Genomic DNA, 25,084 nt, shown 5'->3' on the forward strand with positions numbered 1-25,084 from the left:
GGAGTGGGTAGCCTTTTCCTTCTCCAGGGGATCTTCCCAACCCAGGGAGAGATCCCAGGTCTCCCGCATTGCAGGCAGATTCTTTATCAGCTGAGCCTCAAGGGAAGCCCAACTTGGACAAGCCTCATTAAATCAGAAAGTCAAGCTTGGAGGGAAAAGCATAGCTCTTGGCAGCCTGTTTGAGCTCAGAAAGCTATTTTTCTGAAGTCAGTTTCAACTGGTCCCCTCCTGCAGGTGGACTGAGGAAGTCCCTCCAGTCCCATCTCTGGGGTCCCAGGGGCGAGGGCCCAGAATAGGGCTGGGGTCTGGAGATCCAGGAGTCCAGTGGCAAGCAGAGCCCTTCTGCAGGGACAGGGGGTGGATTTACCAGCTGATGGGAGGGGCCGTCCAGAGGCAGGCAGAGCCCAATGCCTCCTCGGCACCCAGTTACTCCAGGAGAGATGCTGCTGGCCCTGGCCAGACCCCCTGGGGCTCCCTCTACCCCAGGGACCCTGCCTGAAGGCGGCTTTGGCAGCAGAATCACCCTCTTCCCACCATCGGAGACCTAACGGCCGTGGATGGAGCCAGCTCCAAGCCTGCTGGCTGGAGAGAGACGGACGGGCACAGCCGGAGGCTCAGGGACCCAGGGTTGGGGGGTGGTGAGCGGAGGCGGAGCAGAGACCGCAGCTGTCCCAACACACCTGTGCACGCATCTCACTGGGCAGACACTGAGCGCGGGGGCCCATCTCCTTGGGTTGAGCATCGTCCCTCCCCAAAGAAGAACGGCCACAGCACGGGGCTCCCACTGGCAGCCGGCAAGCACCCCCAGATGCTGTGGGTTTATTCTTCAGGAGGCCTTGGAGCTGGTGACAAGGCACAGAGGGATAGCCTGGGCTGGGCCCTGTGCCTGGAGGCCGGGAGGCACCTGAAGAGGTGCCCGCCGGAAGCAGCGATTGCTCAGGACTGGCGCCAACCACTGGAGGCCCCGAACATCCTGCCCTACGGGCAGAGACGGGAAGATCCAGGTGTGACCTTCTAGAGTCCTCCACACAGAGTAACCAGGGCCACCACTACCCACCCCGGGGGGACACCAGTCCAACCCAGGGGTCAGTTTCCACCCAGACCAGAACTTCCACAGCAGTTGGCAGCGATGCTGGGGAGGGGGGCTGAGCATAAGTCTTGGCTCCGAGCTCCAAGGGTCTGTCACCAGGGATGCTGGAGCCCTGGGGCGCCTGTCTTCTCTCTCCAGGACCTGGTGGGCTAGGATGAGGCTGCCTCCACGAGGCCTCTGCTCAGAGCTGCCCCCTCATATCTGGCCTGGGCGTTTGGTGTCTGCAGCCCGGCCAGTAATTAAAAGTACCAATTAATCCCTGAGGTTCAGCTGGGGTTCCCAGGATGTCATGCCAACTGCCTCGGGCCGCTTGCCAGGAGGCCCAGGCCGGGGCTGCGGACACACAGAGGAAACACGGCCGCTGGAGCTCAGGGGCCCACATGGCCGGACCCCCAGGCCAACTATAGACATGGTTTCCCTGACCGTCGGCGAGAAGAGCCAGCCAGGGGATGGGCGGGGACAGGCAGGGTGCCCTTCTCTGCAGTGGCCTGAGACCCTCAGCAGCCCATTCAGACAGGGACTTCCCAAGCAGGTCCGGCAGCTGTGGTGGGTGGGCTGGGGGGTCTCTGGACCTGGAAGGGGTTGCCCTGCAGCTCTCCAGCCCTCTGCTGGCAGGCCTCATAGGCACGGGGCGCGTGGCAGCCCACACCCACTTTTCTGCAGGGCCCTGGAGCCTCTGCCAGGGGATGCAGGCCCAGAAACCTTGCTTACATCAGTGTTCCCAGGTCGAGGGTCAGGGTCCTGCTCCAAACCTGGCCTTTCAGATCATCTCCCTGAAACGGCACAGCCCACTCCGTAAAGGTGCAGCGTGTGGACTGGGGTGGGCGGGACAGGAAGGAAGAGCTAAGAGAAGGGGGGCCCAGGAAGGGAACTGGGAGCCGCCCCTGCCTCGCTGTGTTCACAGACCACTGGTGCTTTTTGCTGCCCCGAGGCCTTGGCACATGCTCCGTGTCCCCTCCCCATCATGTTCTTTCCTCTCTGATCGGTCAGAAGCTTCAGGGCTCAACTTGTCACCTCCTCAGAGCTGCCTTCCTGGACCACCCCGCCCACACCCATGCCCACCCGTGGTGAGTTCTCGAAGCTTGGTGTGTTGGCCCTCCTCAGATGCCAGCACCTTCTGGGCTGGGACTGTGTGTTGCCCAGAAAGGCCGCCACACACAGTGGGTGCCTCATCAGTACAGGAACCAGCTGTGGCCCCGCCTCCTCTGCAGGCCTCATCCCGGGTCCACTCAGGGGCTGCCTGGCAGCTCAGGAGACGAACCCAGGTCAGCACCATGGGTGGGGCTGGAGCACACCCGGAGAATTTTACAGCCTTCACACCAGCCAGGGGGCTTTGGGGGCACTCCTGGGCATCAGCAGCCGGGACGAGCCGAGCCTGGGCAGGGGTCTGCTGCCCCGTCGCGGGGAACGGTGGCCTGCACATACGCGACAAGCTGCCCACAGCACTGTGTCAGTCCCGGCCACTGCAGCCCGGGGGCGCCCAGGGTGGCCACATGCCACACGCTGTGACCTGGGTCAGGCACTGGGCTCCTCTAGCTCAGCCTATTTTCCTCCAGGGGCCCCAGTGGTCACGGGTCTGTGTCCTAGCTGTGCGGTGCCCCTCCACGGGTCGGTGGGAGCAGAGAGAGGCCACCCTGCCCAGTGTGCCCAGTGCAGCCTGGGCTCCATTCTCCTCTTCATGGAAACACAGACCTGGTGCCCAAGGGCACACCCAGTACAGGGGGGTGGGATCCGGTCCCTAGGGCAGGTCTGTCATCCCCGCTGCCCTCCCCCCACGTCAACCCCGTGTCTACAGGGTGCCTGGGTCCCTATGGGCCAGAAGTCCAGCGGTTGCCCTGGGGTACCCCCCCCCCTTGGGCCTCTGGCTGTAGGGTGGGGCCCCAAGAGGAGGGCAGGGCCTCAGGAGGGAAGCCACCACGACAAGCGGAATGTGACTCTGCAGAGATGGGCAGGCGACGGGAGGGGAAGCGCGGGGACAGGCACCTCTGGAGGCCGGCTCTCCCTCCATCATTGGGGCCTTCTCCAGCGCCCTTAGAGCAAGGCGCCTCACTCAGGGTGCTTTCCTGGGAGACTGGAGGTCAGGGTCACTGACCCGGGTCAAGTGGGGCAGCCCGTCCCTGACCCAAAGGTGGCGGGGACCTGCCTCTGGGCCCTGGTGCCAGCGGCTCCAGATGTGAGGCTGTGGGGTCCAGGCAGCCCCCGGTGCCCTATTGGCGTCTGCCTGAAACTAGGTCTTCTCCAAGGCCAAGTGTGCAGAATCCTCATTTCTAAGGGGGTCACAGCCCAGATGCCCGGGCTCTGTGGGTAGGAAGGGGGCGGGACCAAGCACTGGGGGCACCCTCTGGCTAAGGGAGTGGGGAGAGGGCAAGAGGCTCTCCCTGCAAGGGTCAGAGGCTCAGTGGCAGCCCTCAAATTGGTAAAAGCATCACCGACTTTCAATTTGGAGTTAACCGACCAGCCCCTTCCACTCCTTAGGCTGCACCGCTGCTAGTCAGGGAATCATGATCCAAACCGGAGGTGCGTGGTTGGGGACTGGGCACCCTTGCCTTGGGTCACTCGGGTCGGGCGGGCCACAAGTTCGGAGACAGGCGCGTTCAGAGTTGGCTGCCCAAGGGGTGCAGTCTGGCGAAGCCTCGGCGGCTGGTCCGTCGTCTCAGGGCGGGTTTGGCGAAAGAATCCGAGCCGCCCTCGGGGACCGCCGGGCCCGCGGCCAACTCGCGGGGGCGGCCTCGGGCGGGGACTCGGAGCCGCGGCCCGGCGCTTGCCTCCGGGGAAATGTCCCCTCTCCGACCCCGCGGTCCCCACCAGGGCGGCACACCCCGCCCCCTTCTCTCCTTGGCTGGCGCGCCCACCTCCTCCACTCCAGGCGCCCGGAGCGACCTCCGCCTCCGCCAGACCACCCAGGACCGCCCCGCCGGACGGCCCCGGTGCCCCCAACCCCCGGATCACGTCCGGAAAGGCCCTGGGCCCCCGCGTCCGGCCACGCCATCCGCCAGGCCGCCCTAGGGACTCGGCAGCGAGGGTCAGCCCAGGCCCCGCCCAGCGCTCCCGCCCACTTTGGCCGCCTCTGCTCCCGCGGCCGCGCCCCCGCCGCACTTTCCACGCCGGGACGGGACCGGTCCTGAGGTCGCCCAGCTCCGAGCCGTGTCCCCTGAGCGCGCGTTACCTGGACGTGCGCGGCGTGCAGACTGGCGCGCGGGAGGCTCCTCCACTTCGCGCCGGCCTTGCGGGTGGGGAGCCGACCACCGCCCTGGGCCGCAGGCTGGCGGGCAGTTGACCCCGGCGCCTCTGGCCTGTGGGCAAGACGTCGGGGCTCGACGCAGGCCTGGGAGGGAGGTGGCGGGGGCGGCTTCTGAGGGCCCGCTTCCTCGCGCAGCGGGCGGCGGGGGCAGGGGGCTGCGGGGCTGGGCCCGGGGCCCGGACGCGCCAGCAGAGGGAGCGCCGCCGAGCACCCCGGCAGGCACAGGGCGCCCCGAGCGCCCGGCGCTCCCCGCCGCTGCCCCCTTCCCCTTCCCTCCCCTTCTGGAAGAGGGGCCCGCGGCGTGATGCACAGTCCGGCCTCCGATCCTCGGCTGCCGGGGCGCCGGCCCCACGTGGTGCGGCGCCAGGCGGGGCGGGCGGGGGCGCCGCGGGAATCGCGGCGCTTTCTTTAAGGTGGGGGGAGGGGGCGGGGGGCGGCCAAGCTCCGCCCCCGGCGACAGTGGGGTGCGTGCCGGCCAATGGGGAGCCGGGCGGAGGGCGGAGCCTTGTGGCCGCTGCTTAAAGAAACTTGTTGCGGGTCGCCCCGCGGGGACCCATCTCCGGCGGCAGCGGCGGCTGTGAGCGGGCTGGGGTCGGGTCACTGCACGGCAACTTCGGATCCCAGAGCGGCTGCAGCGCAGCGGCCATCGACCCGGTGCGCCTCCCTGGTGCGCGCTTCTCCGCGCGCGGCCCCGATGCTGGACATGAGCGAGGCCCGCGCCCAGCCGCCCTGCAGCCCGTCTGGCACTGCGAGCTCCATGTCGCACGTGGAGGACTCGGACTCGGATGCGCCGCCCTCGCCCACCGGTTCCGAGGGTCTGGGCCGCGCGGCGGGCGCGGGGGGCGGCGGCCGGGGCGACGCTGCCGAGGCGGCGGATGAGCGCTTCCCTGCCTGCATCCGCGACGCCGTGTCGCAGGTGCTCAAGGGCTACGACTGGAGCCTGGTGCCCATGCCCGTGCGTGGCGGCGGCGGCGGCGCGCTCAAGGCCAAGCCGCACGTGAAGCGGCCCATGAACGCCTTCATGGTGTGGGCGCAGGCGGCGCGCCGCAAGCTGGCGGATCAGTACCCGCACCTGCACAACGCCGAGCTCAGCAAGACGCTGGGCAAGCTGTGGCGGTGAGTGCCTGTCCTCAGGCTGGGGGCGGGGACCGGGCCCTGGGGTGCCTGGAGCTGGGAGGTGGCGCAGCGCCCGGCCTCGGCCCTTCTCCCAGTGGCTGTTCCCAGGGCGAGTCCTAGTGGAAAAACCCGATCTGGCCAGCCGGGTCGGGTGCGGGGTACAGGACAGACTGGGCAGGCAGAGGGCAGCGGGAGGAGTGTGCGCCGGAGAACATGCCTGGAGTCCAGAAACAAGCCCCTCTAGGCCATGACTGGCAGGCTGAGTTAGGGGACCTCAGCTGTGAATGGCCCCAGAGCCTGGAGGCCTGTCCCTCCCAGTGGAAAGTGGCCTCTTTGTAGAAGCAGGACCCATCTCTGGAGGTGCCCTCTCCTTGGTAATGACGCCCGAACCACCCCAATGCAGGAGTCTAGAGGCAGATGGAAGGGTGTGGTTTGCCCGCCGGCATCTCCCTGCAGCTTCTCCCTCTTCTGCACCTCTGCACCCTCAGCGGGGGCAGAGGAGAACTCAGAGGGTGTTCAGCGCGGTTGCCCACGCTGGCGTGATGAGTCTGGCCAATCTGTAGAAAGTAGCTGCCCTACAGCGGTAGTGGGCCTCGGCGACAGTACTGCTGTTCGTTCGGGACAGCCCACCCCCACCAAATGCTCTCTATTGGGCTTGACAGTGGGCGGCTTTGGGGTCAGGGCGCTGGTCCCCTTTCCTGCCCCTCACCTTGCGAGTGGGCACTCAGATCTTGTGTTTGTGTCTTTTGTGCTCCTGCCCCTGTCCAGTTGATGCTGTGCCCCCAGACCCTGGCCCACAGGCAGTTAGAGGGGAGCTCTGGAAGGGTATGAGGGGCCGGTCTGTGAGCCTCAGTGAGGACCACTGGGTAATGCCAGTGTTTCTGGAGCCCTGGGAAGCCAAGCTGTCCGGAGTCTCAGCTTGGCTCCCAGGAAGCCTCCCTTTGTCCAAGTGTATGCTCAGCTGGGTCCTGGCCTCTGCACCCGCCTGCCTTAGAAAGTCCCAAAGGGAGGGAACAAACAGGCTCGGGGAGGGGAAGTAAGAGGGGGAAGATGGAAGCGGGAGGACCTGAGTCTTTCCTGGCTCATTCCTCCGATCGCCCCTGGCTTACTCCCGCCCATCCTCGGAGCAGGGGCGCATGGCCTAGGGCCCCCACCCCCAGAGAGGCGCAGGCAGGCACACAGCTCCCCTGGACCTCCCAGGCTCATCGGTGCGGTGCCGGCCGCCTGCTCATCCCGCCCCTGCCCTCTGTCCCGCAGCCTGCTGAGTGAGAGTGAGAAGCGCCCTTTTGTGGAGGAGGCGGAGCGGCTGCGTGTCCAGCACAAGAAGGACCACCCGGATTACAAGTACCAGCCGCGCCGCAGGAAGAGCGTGAAGACTGGCCAGAGCGATTCCGACTCAGGAGCTGAGCTGGGCCACCACCCGGGCGGCGTGTACAAGACCGACGCCGGCCTGGGGGACGCGCACCATCACAATGACCACACAGGTGGGCTCCTGGGGCCAGTGAGCAGGTCACAGCCCTCAAGAGAACCAGGCCTTCCCTGGGTCCCCTGAGAAAGCCCCATAGCCGCGAGAGGCAGCTATTCCAACACCCACGGGGCCTGCTCGGCCTCCTCTGACACTGGGCGCCTCAGAGCTCATCCTGGCCCAGTGCCCTGTGACCTGGGCATTTTCTGTCCTTCAGGAAGGCCTTTCTGCTCCCCTGGCCTTTTTACTGGTTCTGACCTCGGGTTCACTCATGCTGCTGGGCTGGTGGTCAGCAGCTCAGTTTCAGGATCAGACTGACCCGGTGGAATCCCGGCCAGCTGAGCAGTCTCAGTTGAGCTGGCAAAAGCAGTGGGCCTGGGGAGACAGGTTTGGTGTGGACCCTGTGGTTGCCATGGGTGGGGGACTGGGCGCTTCCTCTCCTCCCCACCACCCCCACCTTGGTGGTCACGACGGGGCCTCCCTGGCCCCAGGTCTTCCCCTAGAACAGTGCTTAACGGAATTTCCTTGGCTGCGGAGTGAGGTCTGGGTCTGGCTTTGCTGGAATTTCTGGGAAATATACGGGAACAAAAAGCCGTTGATTCCTACCTGCGGCAGTTAGCGGGGCGGGTTTTCCTGCCATGTGTGTGTCGCCAGCCCAGCCGCCCCCTACAGAAGGGGCATTCATCCTTGAAATGTGCTCTGTCCCCAGGGCAGACCCACGGGCCGCCCACCCCGCCCACCACCCCCAAGACTGACCTGCACCACGGGGGCAAGCAGGAGCTGAAGCTGGAAGGCCGCCGCCTGGTGGACAGCGGGCGTCAGAACATCGACTTCAGCAACGTGGACATCTCCGAGCTGAGCAGTGAGGTCATCGGGAACATGGACACCTTCGATGTCCACGAGTTCGACCAGTACCTGCCCCTCAACGGCCACTCGGCCCTGCCCGCCGAGCCTGGCCAGCCCGCGGCGGCCGGCTCCTATGGGGGCGCGTCCTACTCGCATTCTGGGGCGGCCAGCATCGGGGCATCCCCCGTGTGGGCTCACAAGGGCACGCCGTCGGCCTCCGCGTCGCCCACTGAGGCAGGCCCCCCACGGCCGCACATCAAGACGGAGCAGCTGAGCCCTGGGCACTACGGGGACCAGTCGCACGGCTCCCCAGGCCACGCCGACTACGGCTCCTACAGCGCGCAGGCCAGCGTCACCACCGCCGCCCCCGCCGCGGCCGCCAGCTCCTTCACCAGCTCGCAGTGCGACTACACTGACCTGCAGGCGCCCAGCTACTACGGCCCGTTCCCTGGCTACCCGTCTGGCCTCTACCAGTACCCCTACTTCCACTCGCCCCGCCGGCCCTACGCCTCGCCTCTGCTCGGGGGCTTGTCTGTGCCGCCCGCCCACAGCCCCCCCAGTAACTGGGAGCAGCCCGTGTACACCACCCTGACCAGACCCTGAGGGTGCGGCCGCGGGAGGGGCGCCAGCCGAGGACCTCCTCGCCCCGGCAGAGACACACAGGCCCCCAGGGGCTCGGAAGGTGCAGCGAGGGCAGGAGTCGCGGCTGCGTCAAGTGCCTGCCGAGGTCCATGAGGAGCCAGGCTGTGTGAATGAGCCCCCTCTGCTTCCAGATTCCCAGACCCCCATCCACAGACAAAGCCCTCCTTCCCTTCCCTCTCTTTTTGCGGGGACTTCGGCTTGGAAGCAGGCATGGGAGCCTGGGTGTTGCCTCTCCGTGGCTGCAAAGCGGCAGCCACAGCACAAAAGACAAAAAGAGGCAAGAGGCACGGGGGCTCCGGGCCCCCCGAGCTCCGAGAACCTGGCCAGCCTTGGTACTGAGAACGCGCAGGGCCCACGGATGACGTTCCCGTGGCCGGGAGGCGTCCGAGGGATCACCTCCTGGGACCAGCCCATTAGACTGGAGGTGTTCCTTGTAGTTAGGGTTCTTCCAAGCAAGGTTTGGCTGTGATTAACACTTCTCTCTTTTTATTTTATTTTTTTTTTAATTTTTATTTTTGAAGCTTCAATGTGTTTGATTTGTTTTGAAAGCTGTTAAAATGTATTTATGTTCTGTGTTATTTTATCTTTAATTAATGAAATAATCTGTGCAGAGAGTAGAATTTAAGATGAAACAGAAGCCGGAGAGCTGAGGGTGAGGTGTGGGCGGGGCAGAGGGTGGGGGTCCCTGCTCCGAGTGGCAGGGCCCCAGCTCCGGGTCCCCCGGAGGTGGCCGGAGCCCCAAGGCAGGAGAAGGGGCTTGTCTTGTGGTTTCTCTGATCAGGTCGGGGTACCCCTGGCACGGGCATTAAGTCAAGGTTTAGGAGGCAGAGTGCCACTGAATTTCATCCCTGCCAGCGGCCGTGCCAAGTGGTGGAGGCGGGGATTTCCTGGGACTCGGTGGCTCCAGAAACGCATTAATCTCGGCTCTTAGGAACCAGGCGCCACCTACAAGCTGTGAAACTAGAACCTTTTCCACTAAGCGTTTTTAGATTCTTAGTTTTAGAAGAAAAATGCCGGATTTACCTGTCCTGCTTCCGCTGTGCGCTGAGCGATGATAACCGCCTACTTCCTGGAAAATTGTGCCTTTAAAACTTTGTAAATTTAAGTACATCTGAGATGTTGCTTCTTTTTACTTTTTCTACTTTTTCCTACCTTTTTCTAGAACAAAAAGTTTTTTTTTCTTTTGCATATGTCTTCCTGGGGGTGGGGGCAGGGGGCTGCAGCAAACTCGTTTTTATGCAATCTATTTTTTGGTGTCAAGTTTGAACTTTCGCTGTCACTTACCTGCTGTGTTTCGCTCCTTTCTGACCAAGCAACGCTAACTTTTGTACAGATTGATTTGATAAAAATTAAAAAATGCTTTTTATCTACGTGGGCTGCATTTTGTGTGTTGCTTCCTGTAAGCCTGGGAGCTGTGGGTCTCCAAGACCGAGGGGGTCCCGTTTTGAAGGGGGGCTCTGTGAGGGTTAACCCCAGGCTCCCCGGGGAGAGGCCGGCTGGCCAGACCACCCTCCATCTTCCTGCGGGTGGTGGGGGGCTCCTCAGGAGGCAAAACAGGTCCAGATGAGCCAGATTCAGGCGGCGGTTTCCTCCCGGGCAAATCCCAGAGCTGGTCTCTGGGTGGCTGATGGCATTTTTCGGGTGCTGGCTCGGAGCCAGGCCGGGAGCTGGATAAAAGCCGCCCCGCAGGCTCTGGGCAGGGCTGTCTGGTGGGCAGAAAGGGTTTCTAGGCAGAGACGGTTGTGGGAGCGACGACAAGCGAGGGGTCTTTCCCGTACACGCGGCTCGTGCGGGGGCTTCGCAGGCCCAGAGGCGCCCACTTCTGAGCTGCGCAGACTCGGCTGGGTTGAGAGGGTTGAGAGGGAGATTATACTTCTCATGAGAACCGAGATACGCCAGGCAGCTGCCTCTGTAATTTTAATGGGGCGGCGCGGGCAGGGGGGCGCACACCCCATCCCCTTGCCAGCCCAGCCGCCCGCGTGGCTGCAGTCCAGGGCGCGTCCCTCGCCCCGCGCTGGGGAGCTGCGTCCAGGGCCTGCCAAGAGCAGCGTTTGGGAAGAGCTGCCCGGATTTATGAGGGTTCGTGAGGCCAGTGTGTGCCAAGCTTCCCGGGTGAGGCGGGTCTGGGAAGGGGCTGCAGAAAGCCAGGCTCACGGACGCCCACGGCCTTCACAGCCGGCTGCCTTCACGGAGCCAACCCTGCCCTGCCTGGGCCCGGCCAAGGGCTGTCCAAGTCCATATGGCCCTCCAAGCCCTCACACCGATGCCCCAAATTGAGGAAGGCTCCAGCGTCCAGCTTGCTGACAAGAGGAAAGGAGGCCTCCCCTGTGCTACTCTGGAACGGCCCTGGTTCCCGAGGGCTGGCGGCTCTGCTGGTTTTGTCTGGACTTGGAGGGGCTCCTGCAAGTTAACTCCCCAGGGCCTGGTCTTCTCCTGCCGACTCACCCTGGGCGGGGTTCCCATGAGTTTCAGACCTCTGAGCTCCGGAAGCTCAGAGGTGAGTCCCCACCCCTGCCTGGCCTAGGGCCTGGAGACGCTGTGTCCTTGCCCCTCCAGGGGCCCCCTCCCCTCTTTGGGGGCTGGGCTGGTGGCTCACCTTCCACCCCCGCCAGGAGCATTTTCCAACATCACAGGCTGAGCCCACAGCCAAGAGCCTTGGAAGTGATGGGAATCTTTGTTTCCCCAAATGCCAGACCACTCAGTGACACTCTGAGAAGGCATCCAGGGTGGACACCCGAGAGGTCAGGGCTGCTGGGAGGGGTCCCTGGCCTGTCCTGGTTCTCAGGCTGGAGAATAATTTTTTTTCTTTTTTGGCCATCCCACAAGGCATCAGGATGCTAGCTCCCCCACCAGGGATGGAGCCCGAGCCCCCTGCAGTGGAAGGAAGAGTCCTAACCACTGGACCCCCAGGGAAGTCCCTGGTGAAGGGTTTTTGACGAGAGCCTGGCTAACAACGTTCCCTCAAGGTTGGCCTCGCCTGGCCTTGCCCTGAGTCCAGGAGAGCCAGGCTGTGAGCTGGTCCGGAGTCCTATTCTCGGGAGGCTGGTCCCTTGGCCCACCCCATGGCCAGCCTGGCAGAAGTTCCTCTATTTTCACTTCCTCAACTAGAAGTGAGAGCATTGTCTCTGGTGTTGGCTGAACAGAGGGCCTGTGAAAGGAGAAAGGGGAACTGGCCTTCACGACCCCACCCTGCTCAGGTGAGGTAGGAAGGCCCCTTCCTGGAATGACATCGGCTCTCAGAAGGAGACCTCCTGCTTGGATGGGAGCTCACAGCCCATGTGGCCTCAGCTCCCAGGCAGGCCTGGGCCCTCTGGGCGGCTGTCTGGGGAAGGCCCGAAGGCCTGCTCACCTGCAGATCCCGAGGCTTGGGCTCGGGACCCACCCAGCCTGCTGTGACTTCGGGCCACACTTAACGGGACAGCAGCCTGAACGGACATTACAGATGGAGGGTCCTGGCCTGGTGTGGAGCCACTCTTTCCTCCCCGACGTCTGGTCCATGGCGTCAGGTGGGGCAGGGGCAGGGGCGGGGGCGGACAGTGTCTCCAGGTGGTGACTTAGGGCCACCACGCACCGGGCAAGCCCTCACGCCCTGTGTGGATGGCCTCCATGGACACATTCCAGCAGGCTTCATGGAAAACCCGCGCTGACCACGACCCAGTCTGGACGCCACAAAGCCAGCAGTGCCAAGTACCACCCCCTCACCCCAGGGCCAGTGTAGACCCGAGACAGGGCAGATGAGGTGCTCTGCCAGGCACTTAGGGTGAGGCTCCTTCTCGAGGAAGGAGGCGTGTAGCCACACTCCGCCTCCGAACTCAGGCCTCTGACCCCGATAGGGCACGGGGGCCCTCCCAGGAGAAAAGCCATGGAGGGAAGGAGCAGAAGGCAGAAATACACCCGGGGCCACGGCCCAGCTGCCACCGAGGATGGTCCTGCAGCAGGGAGCAGCGCCGCGGCCTGGTCCCGAGGGCCCAGCGCATCCGTCCCGGACCACGGGCCGGGTACCCAGGCTCTGAGGCTGTCCTCTCTCGAGCCTCTTCCCGCTGGTTCCAGTCTCACCTGTAAGATGGAAGTGCCATCCTGACGTGCTGGGCAGAACCAGCGAGTTTGGGGCCTGAGCGGACGCTTGAGAGCAGCCTCTGGAGTCATTACCACCTCCAGCCACACCATGTGGCGCCATGCTCATCGGCAGAATAAGGCAGATTTGCTGCTTAAAAAAATCAAGTGACAATGAAATGGGCAGAGAGTGTGCATCCCAAGGCTGGGGGCCTGGGGTGCCCGCTCCCAGCCCCCGCCTCCGGGACCCTCCTGCTGCTCTGAGTGCCTGCAGGGAGGTCGCTGCGCAGGGGCTGGAAGCTCTGCCCTCTGCGCCCATGACCATGGGGTGGCGACGGCCTTGCCAAGGAGCCCTGAGGGTGCACTCAGAGAGGCCGGGGCCAGCGTGTGGACAAACAGGACCAGAGCCCTCTAGCCCCCTCCTGCGGACGGACTGCCCCTGGGGTCTTCCCTCCCCTCATCCCCCCCCCCAGGCACCCAGTGACTTCCTCAGCTCTGCCCCAGACCTGCTGGAGGATGCCAGGACGCCTTCCTGCCTCCCGCCTGGGCAGGGCTGTCCCAGGATGGGGGGGGGGGTGTCGGTCCGGTGAGCCATAGACGTCTCCCTGCGCCCCCCAGTTCTCTTCAGCCCATTGTCCCGGGGGGTGCTGAGGCCAGAACGTGGGGGTCTCGGGGCTCCAGCTGCCCTGGGAAAGCGCAAGGTCCCTGGACAGACCTCTTCGCGAGGCCCCTCCCCAGGTCAGCTCGGCCCTGCTCACCCACTCCCAGGCCAGGGTGCCCCCCGCCGGACCACGCAAAGGGTTAAGGTGCTGGAGGCTGGGTGGAGCGCAGCCGGGCTGGTGCGGGGCCAAGAGCAGGCGAAGGCGCTGCATTTTAATGAATCATTATTGCCGGGAGGCCTTTGTCTTGCTTTATCCGGTGCACAATAAAAGAATTAATTAGACAGAAAATGGCAGGGCAAGGAACTGACAAGTCATTAAGGGCTGCTGAATGACCGATGAGATGCACGCAGGGGTGGATTTCAGCTCCGGAATCATAATGGCCGGGCGGGTGCTTTGTATGCGCGACCAGCCGGCCTGGGCGGCATTGTGGGCCCTGCCGTGGTGGCCACGCGGGCAGTGGGAATCGGCTGACAAAATCGATGTATTAATTTTTGTGTGCAGACACAGCGTAAATATTTGGCGGGAGAGGGGACTTTGGGGTGGGCATCCTGGCCTCCAGACTCAACTCCCGGCTGAGGGGACAGAGGCCAGCAGAGGGGGTGAACCCCACTCCCTGCACTGTGAGAAGCAGAAGGTGGGGGTGGGGGAGGAGAAAGACTGAGAGGAGAGGAAAGAGGAGGAGACAGGTGAGGAGAGGAGGGGGGAAAAGACAGGAGAAGGGGCGAGCGCAGAGGGGAGAGGGAGCCTGGAAAACCCAGAAGCAGCTTTCCCGAGAGCCAGGCTCCACCAGCGCCCGCTGCCGCTGTCATGGTTATTCAGACGTCACCAGGAAAAAAAAGTGCCACCTACAGACCCAGCTCTCCCACCCAGAAAAGCTGAGCTGCTCCAGGAGGGCAAAGCAGACAGCCTGCGAGTTAGGAGTGCACTGGGGAGGGTAGGGGGAGGCTAGCCAGCCCCTCCATGCACCCGGCCCCCAGGGGGCTAGAGCTGGTAATTGCTAGAAGCCCCCTGCTCCTTCACAGAATGGCCTGTGCCTCGAGAGGTGTCTTCTCAGGGGTGGGAAGAAAGGGGTCTCCATGCGCAGATGATGGGAGTGTGGGGGGCCAGAAGTGTTTGTCCCCTGGATGTTAAGAGACAAGCGGCACCACCCTGGGACCACTTGCCCAGCTCATGATCCAGCTGACGGAGGATGAAAGCCCAAGGCCGCGTCCCTGGTCTCAGCACTCAAGCCCAGGCCCGGGGGCGGGGGTGGGGGGGCACTCCTGGGCTCCTGAGACCTTCACAGGAGGGAGGGTCAGCCCCCTGCCACACCCCCTGCCCCCGCACAGGCGGAGGTGGGGTGTTGGCTGCCTCTGAGGGTGGGGGCTCTGCCAGATCAGGGCTGCACGGAGCAGAGGCCACACCTGCTTCCAGATGACCTGGTCCTGTTGGCAGCAGCAGGGCCTCTGGACAACCCCCCCCAACAACAGTCATGTCAGATGTGTGTCCCCTCTGACACATGAGTGTGGGACTGAGGTGGCCTGGACCCTCTGGGCATCACCCCAAAAAGGGGGCCTCCTCTCCCTTCTCCCCCCTTTCTGGGGCCACTGGGGTCCTCTGAGAAACCGGCTCACTAAAGGAGGGGGAGGGAGGGATGAGATGAACGTGGAGAGGGCCTGGGTGACCGTGGCTCTAGAAACTGGAGGCGTCTACCTTCCCCAGACAGGAAGAGAGGGTCATCATGGCGGGGTCCGGTGCCTGGCGTCGGGGAGCTTGCCCCTCACCCCCGCCCAGGGCCTCTCTGGCCTCTGCGGTCCCGCTATAAAATGAGAAGGATGACGTGGACCACCCCAAGAACAGGGCTCAGAGGCATGGGAGACGCACGTAGACAGTGCTTAGCACAGGACTGGGTTCAGAGCAGCCACTAAACACATCCCCCAGAGTGGATCCGAGCTGAAGTTAGGATGACACCTCAGCCAGGGGCTCAGCCTGCTGGGCAGGGCTGGCCCTGTAATGGTACCATCCTATGCACACTCACTCAGTGCCAGGGCCCATCTGGCTGGTTCTTTTCTTGCTGGGCATGAGTGGGCAGCAGCACTGAGGAGACACAGCCCCAAGCCATGCCTGGGGCAGGTAGAAATCTCCGGGCCAGGACTCAGGCGCAGCCCCTCACAGCTCTGGGTCCCAACTCATCCCGGTTTCTCCCAACACTGACTGTCACGTGTCCGAGGAGGCCCTCTGTCCCTGGAGAATCTGAACAATGGTCACCCAACAGACAGATGTGGGAGCTCACACACTGCCCTGCTATGGAAAACACACACTTCGGAGTGTGGATAGGGGCAAGGGGAGGGGTAACCCCATCCCAACACGGGCAGTGAGCCCCTGGGTGGCCTTACGAGCTCAACAGGGTCAGAGCCTTGGCTGTGCTTGAACTTCACCTTTGACCTAGGCTGTTCTGGGCACAGACCAGATGCTCAGGGAGTGTTTGTTGACTGTGAATCCATGAATGAATGGGGGAAGATGGAGCAAGTCTCAGTTCTCCAAAGCCTGAAGCCAGATGAATGCCCAGTGGCCCCAGAAGGGCAGGAAGCCAGGCTGTTTCTCTTTCAATACGTCTCAGATGACGGCTCCCTGTAAAGGCCTAGCAGAGAGTGAAAAGGGGTGGCTGATGGGGCCAGAGACACAAAGGAACCCTGGGAACCCTGCACATCCCTGAGTGGTAGGCTGGTGGTCCTCGAACAGTGGTTGTTTTGGGGGGAGGGGGTTGGCCTGCTCTGAGCTGTTTAATAGAGAATGGTGAGGAACACTGATAATCAAGACCTTGAATGATCGAGAGACATCTGAAGCAGGTGCTGAGCTCCCTTCTCCAGAAGGCATGGCGGGGCAGGGGCGGGGAGGGCACCTGCCAGAAAGGCCAATATTTAGAGAAGGGAAAACATGAAGCGCTGGAGAGGACATGGGGACCGGGGCCTCATCCCCTGAAACGGGCTCCATCCTCCCGCAGCGAGTCTGTGGCGTGGCAGCCCGCTCCAGGCATATGCACACCCAGGAAAGCACTCATGCTAACGGGACAGACGGGGAGCTTCCCACATGCCCTTCAAGTAAAGAAGGGAATGTCTTTCCACACGTTGTGGTCCAACTCAGCTAGGACAAGGAGTCGGGCTCCTCTGGGGCGGGCCCCCAGAGGCAGGGATCTCGCAAGACTCCATTCACTTCCAGGATGAGGGTTTTCGCTTTCTTGTTTTTAAAGGCAGGGCAGTGAGAAAAACACACAGAAGGATTTCTTCCAAGATCAACCCCAAATTCTGCTGACCTCTCTATGGGAAGTGGGGTCTCAGGAAATTTTCCTCCCCAGAGTTGGGGAGCCCACATCACCAAGTCTCCACATTCTGGAACGTTCCACTCTACTCAGCAGATGGAGAGAAACTACGCTGAAGACAGGTGAGTAGTGGTGAGGAGAACCTGTTATCCACTCCCGGGTGTCCCGGGCATCTTTCTTCTGCTGGGGGCTGGGGAGGGCGGGAGCCCTGCACAGCTGCCTGAGGCCCCAGAGAGGAGTCCGCATGAGCACGGTCCCGTGAAAGGACGACATCTCCGCGCTCTGTTGCGTGAGGATCTGGGGAAGTGTCCGTTCACAAGGGCTGGGGGGCAGGCGGGTGTGCTGGAGGCCGCGGGGGCGTGAGGACAGCCGCCACCATCCGGGTGAGCTGGGCGGGTCTGTGCCATCTCAGCCAAGGCCTGAGGGTCTGTGATTTCCCCACAGGCACCCTGCTGGCCGGCCCAGGCCAAGCCCCGGGCAGAGGAAGCAAGTGGGGCAGGCCCCGGGGGCGGGACGGGCCAGGCTCTGCTGCTGTGAAGATGGACGCTGCACCGTCTGCACTCCGAGAGGCGTGGGCTGTCTGGCCCTGGCCGGCTGGGAAGGGGAAGGGCCCTCGCCCCGGCAGCTGGACAGAGGGGCTTGTGGGCCAAGGCGCTGCTCCCAGGCTCGGCCTCCCTGAGTCCCACCCAAGGTGCCCCTGCCCATAAGCCCCCTGCGCTGGCATCACCCGCAGGGGACGAGTTCTTGGTGTCTTAGTTAAGAAGGTTCTGGATCCCTCTGCACGCCCCGGGAGCGCAGTGGGCACGTCTGGATGCTCAGGCTGGCCCCTGGGAGCCGGCCAGGTGAGGGGCGCACACCGGAGGGCTGCGGGACTTGGAGCCGGGCCGGCGGGAGGTGCCCCGGCGCCAGTACCCGAGCGGGAAGCGCCGGCGGCAGTGTTTCCTCCCCTGGAACACCAGCCCGGCCGCCCGCGGGCAGATGGAAGTCGCAGGCCGGCCGAGCGGGGGCTTCCATCGCCTCGGGAGCGCCTGCAGCGAGCAGGCGCTGTCGCGGAGGAAGCCGGCGCTGGGGCTCCGGGAGGTGGGCGTCCTGCTTCCATCTGGCAGGGAAGCAGTATTCTTGCAAAGCACGACGCAGCCCGCTCGGTGCCTTTGGAAAACAGACCAACTCCTTCTCGACGGTGCTGGGTCGATGGGGTCGCGGGCCCTTGCCCCCTCCCGCCTCCAGCTCCGCACACCGTGTGTGCGCTCGGCGGGGCTGCTCCCCCACGCGGGCGCCCGTCACCTGTTCCTCCCATTTGCGAGCTAATTCCGCAGGGCGCGTGGGCGGCGGCGGGCGCGGCAGATCCGGAGTGTGGGCGCGGCTGCTCCCCGCGCCGGTACTAAACAGCACGGCGGAGGCGCATTTGCATGAAGCCCGGGAGAGGCCCCACCCAAATCTTCCTTGGTGTGGAGACCCTGAAGCTCGTCTGCAAAATGCAGCCCCCCGTCCGCCCCGCCATCCGGAAGGATGTTGGGACCCCCGCCAGAGGCCGCTTCTGTTCCCTGCTGGTTCGCCCCCCGCGCCCCCCACCCCGGGCCGGGGGTGTCCCAGAGGCTCAGACTCGGTTACTCATCTGGGCAATGGGCACCGGGGTCCACCTGTCTGGGCACCGTGGGGGCCGAGGGAGCCACCAGGGGACGAGAGGAGCGATATTCCCGTGGGCAGCCAGGTGGTCAGCTTGAAGGAGCAGAGGCTTGGGCCCCACGGAGCCTAAACGGGACTAAAACGTGAGATTCCTGCGCAGTCGTAGAGGGTGGAGAGGCCAGAGGCACGGTTCTGGGGCCCGCACAGCGAGGCTGGGGGCCCCCAGGGAGGAAGCTCAAGAAATGCCCGCGGAATGAAGACAGCGCGGGTCCTGGAGGCGCTGGACCAGGCTGGGGGGCTCTCTGAGGGAGATTCGTGGAAGGGGGGCTCCTAACCGTGGAAACAATTAACTTGCTGTGTGGACTGGCTCCCGACTGGGCGTCAAGCTGCATGCAGGGGGCCTGGCCTGGTGGGCGGGGCCTGCGGGGCCGGCGGAGGACGTGTGTGTGTGTGGGGGGTGAGTCCAGAGGGAGAGCCCAACGGGCACCCCGCAGGCTCTGCACCCAAGACAGAGATGGAGGAGCAGGAAGCCAGCTGCCTCAGCTGGAGCCAGAATGGTCATTTCCGCTTCCCAGGAGACCTAAGGGGACTGAGAGGGCTACCTGTTTGTTTTCAGCATCCGGGAGGAAGGGTGGGACTCAGTCATGCCCGCACGCCATGCGCCCCGAGAGGGCAGCGGGGAGCCCACTGTGGTCGTTGCTGACCTCAGCACCTCATACAGGCACATGAGCTGACCATCGGGGTGGGCCGGGGACAGCATCTGGGTGGGAGGTCCGCGGTCTGAGCTCTGGCCACCGCCCCTCGTGACATCACTCAGACTCCCTGCCTGGCGGGGGTCTGCCTGCTCTGTCGATGGGGAATGGGGTCTCACATCACAAAGTGCCTGATGAGGCCTCTTGAGTTGCCCTTCAGCTGATGTAGGTTCAGGGGACTGATCCTGGGAGAAGGAGGGCTTTTCTTGTGACCGTAGTCCCGGGAGCCCACCGGATTCCCCCAGATTGCTCCTGTGGGCTTCCAAGAGCCTGGCCTGGGACAGTCTGCAGGAGCCCCTGGGGACACCAACATAGACTCTGGGTGGCTAGACCCTTCCTGCTGTCTTTGGACTTGGGATCCTGCAGCCGAAGGTGCACACGAGCGACACCTCCTGAGCTCAGATGAGACAAGAGTAGGCACAGGCCCTTGGGAGGGCTTCCCCTCTGTCCTCACGCCCGGCTGCCCTCGCATCCTGCCTGTGCTGGGGAGCTCACCACCTGGCCAGGCTGGCCCAGGCCGGAGGCGGCAGCTTGACCCCAGCCTGACCGCCCGGAAGCCCCATGGGTCAGCTCCTTCCCTGCCCCAGTTTCTCAGTGACCTCGATAAGTGGCCGGTCTGAGCTCAGCTGCTGGCTCTGTCTGAAGTGGGGCTGGAGGAGCCCCAGGCCCCGGGGAGGGGCTGCCTGTTGACAGCTCCCCCCGTGGCGGCTGCGTCTGGCTGAGAAGTAGCGAGGGGCTCTCGGGCTGCAGGGGCTGAGTTCGGGGGTCTGGCTGCCCCAGAAAATCAAAACCACATTTTCTCTCCTGGAGCTTCTCAGAGTGCTTTAAACCAGACTCGGAAAACTCATTTGGACAGACGCTGTTTCCACCCGGGAGGGTCTGATTTTCCTTGGAATGCCAGCAAGACGGTCAGCTGGCAGCCGAGCTCAGGGGAGAAGAGAGGGGCGCCGGACCCTGGGCGGGCCGGGGGCTCACCCCCTAGCTCTGCTCGCGGCCGGCTGCCTGGCCTTGGACGCGGCTCTCGGCCTGTCTGGGCCCTGCTCCTCACCTGGGGGCTCCTGGGAATCAGGTGATAGGACACAGGCAGCCCCTTTACGCCGGGCTCAGAGCCTGCTTCTGGAATGACCGGGGGTGCCCTTCGGTGGGGACAGCAGGCATGTGTGGCCTCTGCAGGCGGAGAATCGGTGTCTCTGCATAGCGGAGCAGCCAGTACAGCCCTCAGGACCCCGATACACCGTGTGTGTGTGTGTGTGTGTGTGTGTGTGTGTGTGTGCCCAGTCACTCAGTCGTGTCCCACTCTTAGAGACTGTCGCCCACCAGGCTTCTCTGTCCATGGGATCCTCCAGGCAAGAACCCTGGGGTGGGTTCCTGTGCCCTCCTCCAGGGGGTCTTTCCCACCCAGGGACTGAACCCTCATCTCTTGCGTCTCCTCCATTGCAGGCAGATTGTTTACCACTGAGCCACCTCGGAAGCCCTGATACGCCTCACCGGGGGCTGATTAAAATGATTCCAATCCAACCTGTTCTTGGAGAGCCCGTGCGGAGGATAAACGGGTGCGAAGCCGAAACCTGGTGCACGCCGGCCGGGTTTGTGGGCCAGGACCGCGCAGGGAGGCTCGGCTGTGCGCACTGCCGTGGCCCTGGGACAGCGGGTGACACCGGCCAGGCCAAGGGGGAGACGTGTGGCCCCCCGCACGCAGAGCCTCATTCAGCCCCGAACGGGAAGGGAGCGCGGGCACTTGCTGTGGTAGGAGCGTGCCTAGAAAACACGATGCTGAGCAAGAGAAGCCAGACACAGAAGGCCGCATGGTGAGAGATTCCCGAACGAGGAGCGTCCAGGGTGGGCAGATCCGCAGAGAGGGTGGGTCCGCGGTCCCCGGGGGCTGGGCAGGGCATGAACGTACTGGAGCTGCATGGAGGTGGTGGCCGCATCACGGTGAGAATGTTCATTGTAAATGGTTAATTTTGTGTTACGGGAATCTCACCTCGGTAAATTAGAAAGATTCGTGGCAGCCAAGATGACTCAGGTGTGGGGCTGACTCACCCGGAGCGCTTGCACTGTGGTCGCTTAAAGACAGATCTGAACTTTTCCACAAACTGAAAGCCCCAAGTGAGGTTGCTTGGGCTGGGGAGGAGAGAAGCACCCTGGCTGAGCAGGGGCCCGGCTGGCCTGACGCAGGGGTTCCTCCAAGGTAGAAGGGAACTGGAGCATAAGCGTTCTGTCCCCCAAGCAGCGGATGCAGGCTGGGCCACCCCAGGGCAAGGGGCGGCTTTGAGAAGTGAGTCTTTGTCGGAGCTGGGCCCAGCAGGAGGGGCCAGGGGCCTGGGCCAGGCCGGGGGTGTGGAGAAGCCAGCATGGAGAGGGGGCTGCAGAGGCGCACGAGGGGCCTGGCCTCTCCAGGTTCGGCCAGTGCCCAGGGATCCTGCCCAGCGCCAAGGATGCAGCTCAGAGTGCGGGGCTGGGGCCGGACCAGTCCCTTACCCTGGAGTCTCCACGTCCGGCCCCGAGGGCCTCGGGCACCCCTGCGCCCACATTCGTCCTCATGTCCCAGAGCTCACTTCCCGAGTCGCACACTCTCTGGGGCAGGGGTGGGCCCCAGGGAGACTTCCCAGGCTTCATGGAAAGTGCTGCCGGTGGCAGGAGTCCGAGACGGGCCCCTCGCACCGCCCGGCAAGGCTAGAAGCCCAGACACTGGCCCAGAAGGTGCTGCAGTGGCCCTTGGTCACCCGGAGCCCCGCTCGCCCGGCTCCCCAGACAGCAGCACGTGGCAGCCTCCCGCCAAGGGCCCCACGCAGAGCATCCCCTCCCACCACGTGCTGGCTGTCAGACCCCAGTAACAGGCAGAGGCGGGTGCAACTCCATGGGGAAAGGCCTTGGTCCCCAGGGAAGCGCTGGCCCCAGGCAGTGGCCCCTGGAAGCCCAGAGCCCGTGACATCTTGGGAGGCCATCCTCCTCTGTGGTGTATGGGCTGGGCCTGTGTGGCAGGGGTGGGCACAGGCAGCAGCCCTCCTGGGGAGAAGCTGCTTCCCAGGGCATGGGTTACTCACAGCCATCTGCGTGCAGCCTCTGACAGGAGCCGCGTGCCATCCACCTGCCTCTGCTCCTGGATGTGATTTCCTGATCCGTGATGGTGATGACAGGTGCCCCAGACAGGAAACCTTCTCCAGCCCCGGCCAAAGCACCTATGCCTGTGACCTCCAGGTGGGGCGATGCTGGTTGCACCCACTTTACAGATGGGAACACTGAGGCTCAGAGAGGGGTGGCACCTGGCGCAGGCCCTAGGAATCCTCGGGGGTACAGAGTGAGTTAAGAGTCATCTCCAGTCTCTCCCTCACCCTGTGGTCCTGCCTGTTCCCTGGGATTCCCATAGCAGAGGCCCGGGACCCCTGGACAAGGGAGTGTGTCCCCATGTCCACGAGGTGGGGGATCCCGGTGCCCTGTTTGTAGGGCTGAGGGGGTAATGCACCTGCACAGCTCTGAGCACCCAGGAGGTGACGACTTATTTATCTGCAGCTGTGCTGGGTCCTTGTTGCTATGTTGCTGTGCGGGGTTTTCTCTAGTTGCGGTGAGCGGGGTGGGCGGGGGTGGCTCTTCACTGCGGAGTGTGGGCTTCTCATTGCTGTGGTTTTTCTTGCTAAGCAGGGGCTCTGGAGCGCAGGCTAGGAAGTTGTGGTGCACGGGTTTAGTTGCTCTGTGGCATGTAGACCTTCCCAGACCAGAGATCAAATTGGTGGGATTGAATTGGTGTCCCCTGCATTGGCAGGCGGATTCCTAAGCGTGGGACCACCAGGGAAGTCCTCAAGACGTGACTTGTCTTCATCACCTCCCCAGGTGACTGTCAGAGACAGAAGCGCTCATGGGTAGGGCGTGTCCCTCAAGTTCCTGGTTAATCCCTGGCTCCCGTTCCCCAAGGATGTGACTGTATTTGGAGAACGGGCCCTTTAGAGAGGTGGAGAAGGTATATTGGGGTTGTTAGGGGGGCCCTAATCAATGTAACCGGTGTCCTTCGGAGGTCAGGACGCAGAAGGGCACAGGGGAGACCCCAGGGACCCAGGGAGAAGGCGGCTGTGTGCTCACTGAGGACAGGCCGCCAGAGGACCAGCCCTGCCCACGACCTGGCCTCCATGTCCACCACCAGGACCGGGAGGAGACACTCTCCTGCTGTCAAGCCGATCTGTGGGGCTTTGCTCTGGCGGCCTGAGCCAGCAGAAGCCACTGAAATACTTGCAGGTCAAGCACAGCATAACACAGGCAGCTGTGTCCACACCCTGGGAGGGGTTCCAGAAGCTTCTGTGACCTTGACATCTGCCCATCGGGGTTCCAGGCTGCCTGTGCAGCCCCCCTCCCCCTGCAGGGAGCTTGGCGTGGACACACACGGTGCCTGGTCTCACACTGGCCCTCCCCCGAACCAGACCTTGGCATCAGGACTCCAGGAGAAGCCGCCCCAGAATGTTCCGCCCTGGCTCCATGCCTGTCGGGCCTCGTGGCGGGCACAACGGTGCGGTTCACACCCCTGGTGAGTTGAATACCAAGGACTCAAGGTTTCTTTTCCTCCAGAAGCCCTTAACAACCTCATGAAGAAAAAAAAAACTGTGATTTTTCCTGATGTAAATGTGGAGCCCAGAGTGGGTTCCAGTCTTCCATAAACATTTCAGGGGCCCGGGGAGCATGGCAGGCGTGAGTGGGCTCTGCAAGCTGCCTGTGGGCCGCCAGGCCCCCCACTCCCAGGTCAATACTGATGCAGAGCAGAGGTGGTGCCCAACGGGCCTTCAGGGTAGGGGGAGCCCACAGGACAGCCACGCAAATGCTGCTAGAGGCCCCGGGCCTGAGCTGGACAGAGTCCTTTGGCTGGGCAGAGAAGGGGTCTCTATGCTGGAATGTGGGACTGTGAGCTGGGATGGGGTCTGTGCCCTGGGATGGGAGTCTGTGCCCTGGGATGGGGGTCTGTGCGCTGGGATGGGGGTCTGTGTGCTGGGATGGGGGTCTGTGCCCTGGGATGGGGGTCCGCAAGCTGGGATAGGGGGTCTGTGAACTGGGATGGGGGGGTCTGTGTCCCGGGATGGGGGGGTCTATGAACTGGGATAGGGGTCCGTGAGCTGGGATAGGGTCTGTGCCCTGGGATGGGGGGGGGGGGTCCGTGCCCTGGGATGGGGAGTCTGTGCCCTGGGATGGGGTCCATGCCCGGGGATGGGGGCCTGTGCCCTGAGATGGGGGGTCCATGCCCTGGGATGGGGGTCTGTGCCCTGGGATGGGGGTCCCTGTGCTAAGAGTCTGTGCTGGGATGGGGGCTCTGAGCTGGAATTGGGGGGCTCTGAACTTGGATTGGGGGGCTCTGAGCTGAAACTGGGGGCTCTTAGCTGGAATTGGGGGGCTCTGAGCTGGAACTGGGGGCTCTGAGCTGGAGTTGGGGGGCTCTGAGCTGGAACTGGGGGCTCTGAGCTGGAATTGGGGGGCTCTGAGCTGGAACTGGGGGCTCTGAGCTGGAACTGGGGGGCTCTGAGCTGGAACTGGGGGGCTCTGAGCTGGGCAGAAATGGGGCTGCAGCACCTGCATGGGGCACCCCTCCCCCATCTCACATCCATCGATTCCTTTTCTCTGCAAAACAAAGTGGGGGAGAATTTTCCTAATTTATTTCAATTAAGACTCAGATGATTAAATATCGATATTTGGAGGGTGTTGGAGCTGAAACTGTTCCCGTTTTCCTGAGTGCCCTGCGGGTCCAGGCCCCACAGCAGCCCCTGGGGACTGGTGGCTGTGGAGGGACGTCACCCAGGCCTGAACTGTGCTTTGGAGCTGAAAGTCGCTGTCTCACAAGACCCAGGGCTGTAGGGTGGTGAGTTGGGCCTTTTGGCAAGGGTCACGGATGTGTGTATTGGGTCAAGTTCCCACCTTCACAGCCTGCCCACCATCTCCTCCTGAGTCCTGGCCTTGGGCAGGAAGACACAGCGCTGCCCCGTGGCTGTAGACACAGGCCTGTGCAGTGCGCCATGTCTGAGCGGCGAGACAGGGCCCTTCTGGAGAAGCCCAGGTTCACCTGGCCCAGCCTGCTCTTTGGGCTCCCCAGCTTCTCCTTCCTTACAACCAAAGACAGGGGGCTCACTCCCTGTGAAGGCACCTGGCAGGATGACTTGAAGGGCAGGCCCCTCCTTCTTCCTCCAGCCTTCCTGCTGGGCTGTTACTAAAGTTCCCGCTTGCTGGGGCCTGTCCCATCACATCAGGGGGCTGGGGAACTGGGCTGAGGGCAATGTCTTCGTGGTTCTGTCCAGCAGCAGCAGCCTGCCTGGCTAGAGAGG

General features: G+C 63.5%; 1 protein-coding gene across 1 annotated transcript; it reads left to right on the top strand.

Annotated features, from left to right (window-relative positions):
• Positions 4,765-9,770, top strand: SOX8 (SRY-box 8). Its single transcript, XM_018040569.1, has 3 exons — positions 4,765-5,447; positions 6,705-6,931; positions 7,622-9,770. The coding sequence occupies exons 1-3, from the start codon at positions 4,810-4,812 to the stop codon at positions 8,359-8,361; spliced, it is 1,605 nt and encodes a 534-aa protein (XP_017896058.1). The 5' UTR covers positions 4,765-4,809; the 3' UTR covers positions 8,362-9,770.

The sequence above is a fragment of the Capra hircus genome, chromosome 25 (assembly GCF_001704415.2).
Source record: "Capra hircus breed San Clemente chromosome 25, ASM170441v1, whole genome shotgun sequence".
Classification (NCBI taxonomy): Eukaryota; Metazoa; Chordata; class Mammalia; order Artiodactyla; family Bovidae; genus Capra; species Capra hircus.

Coding starts and splice junctions, on each gene's coding strand:
- SOX8 (XM_018040569.1), top strand. CDS start 4,810: ATGGGGAGCCGGGCGGAGGGCGGAGCCTTGTGGCCGCTGCTTAAAGAA. Junction 5,448..6,704: donor ACGCTGGGCAAGCTGTGGCG/GTGAGTGCCTGT, acceptor TCTGTCCCGCAG/CCTGCTGAGTGAGAGTGAGA. Junction 6,932..7,621: donor CCATCACAATGACCACACAG/GTGGGCTCCTGG, acceptor CTCTGTCCCCAG/GGCAGACCCACGGGCCGCCC.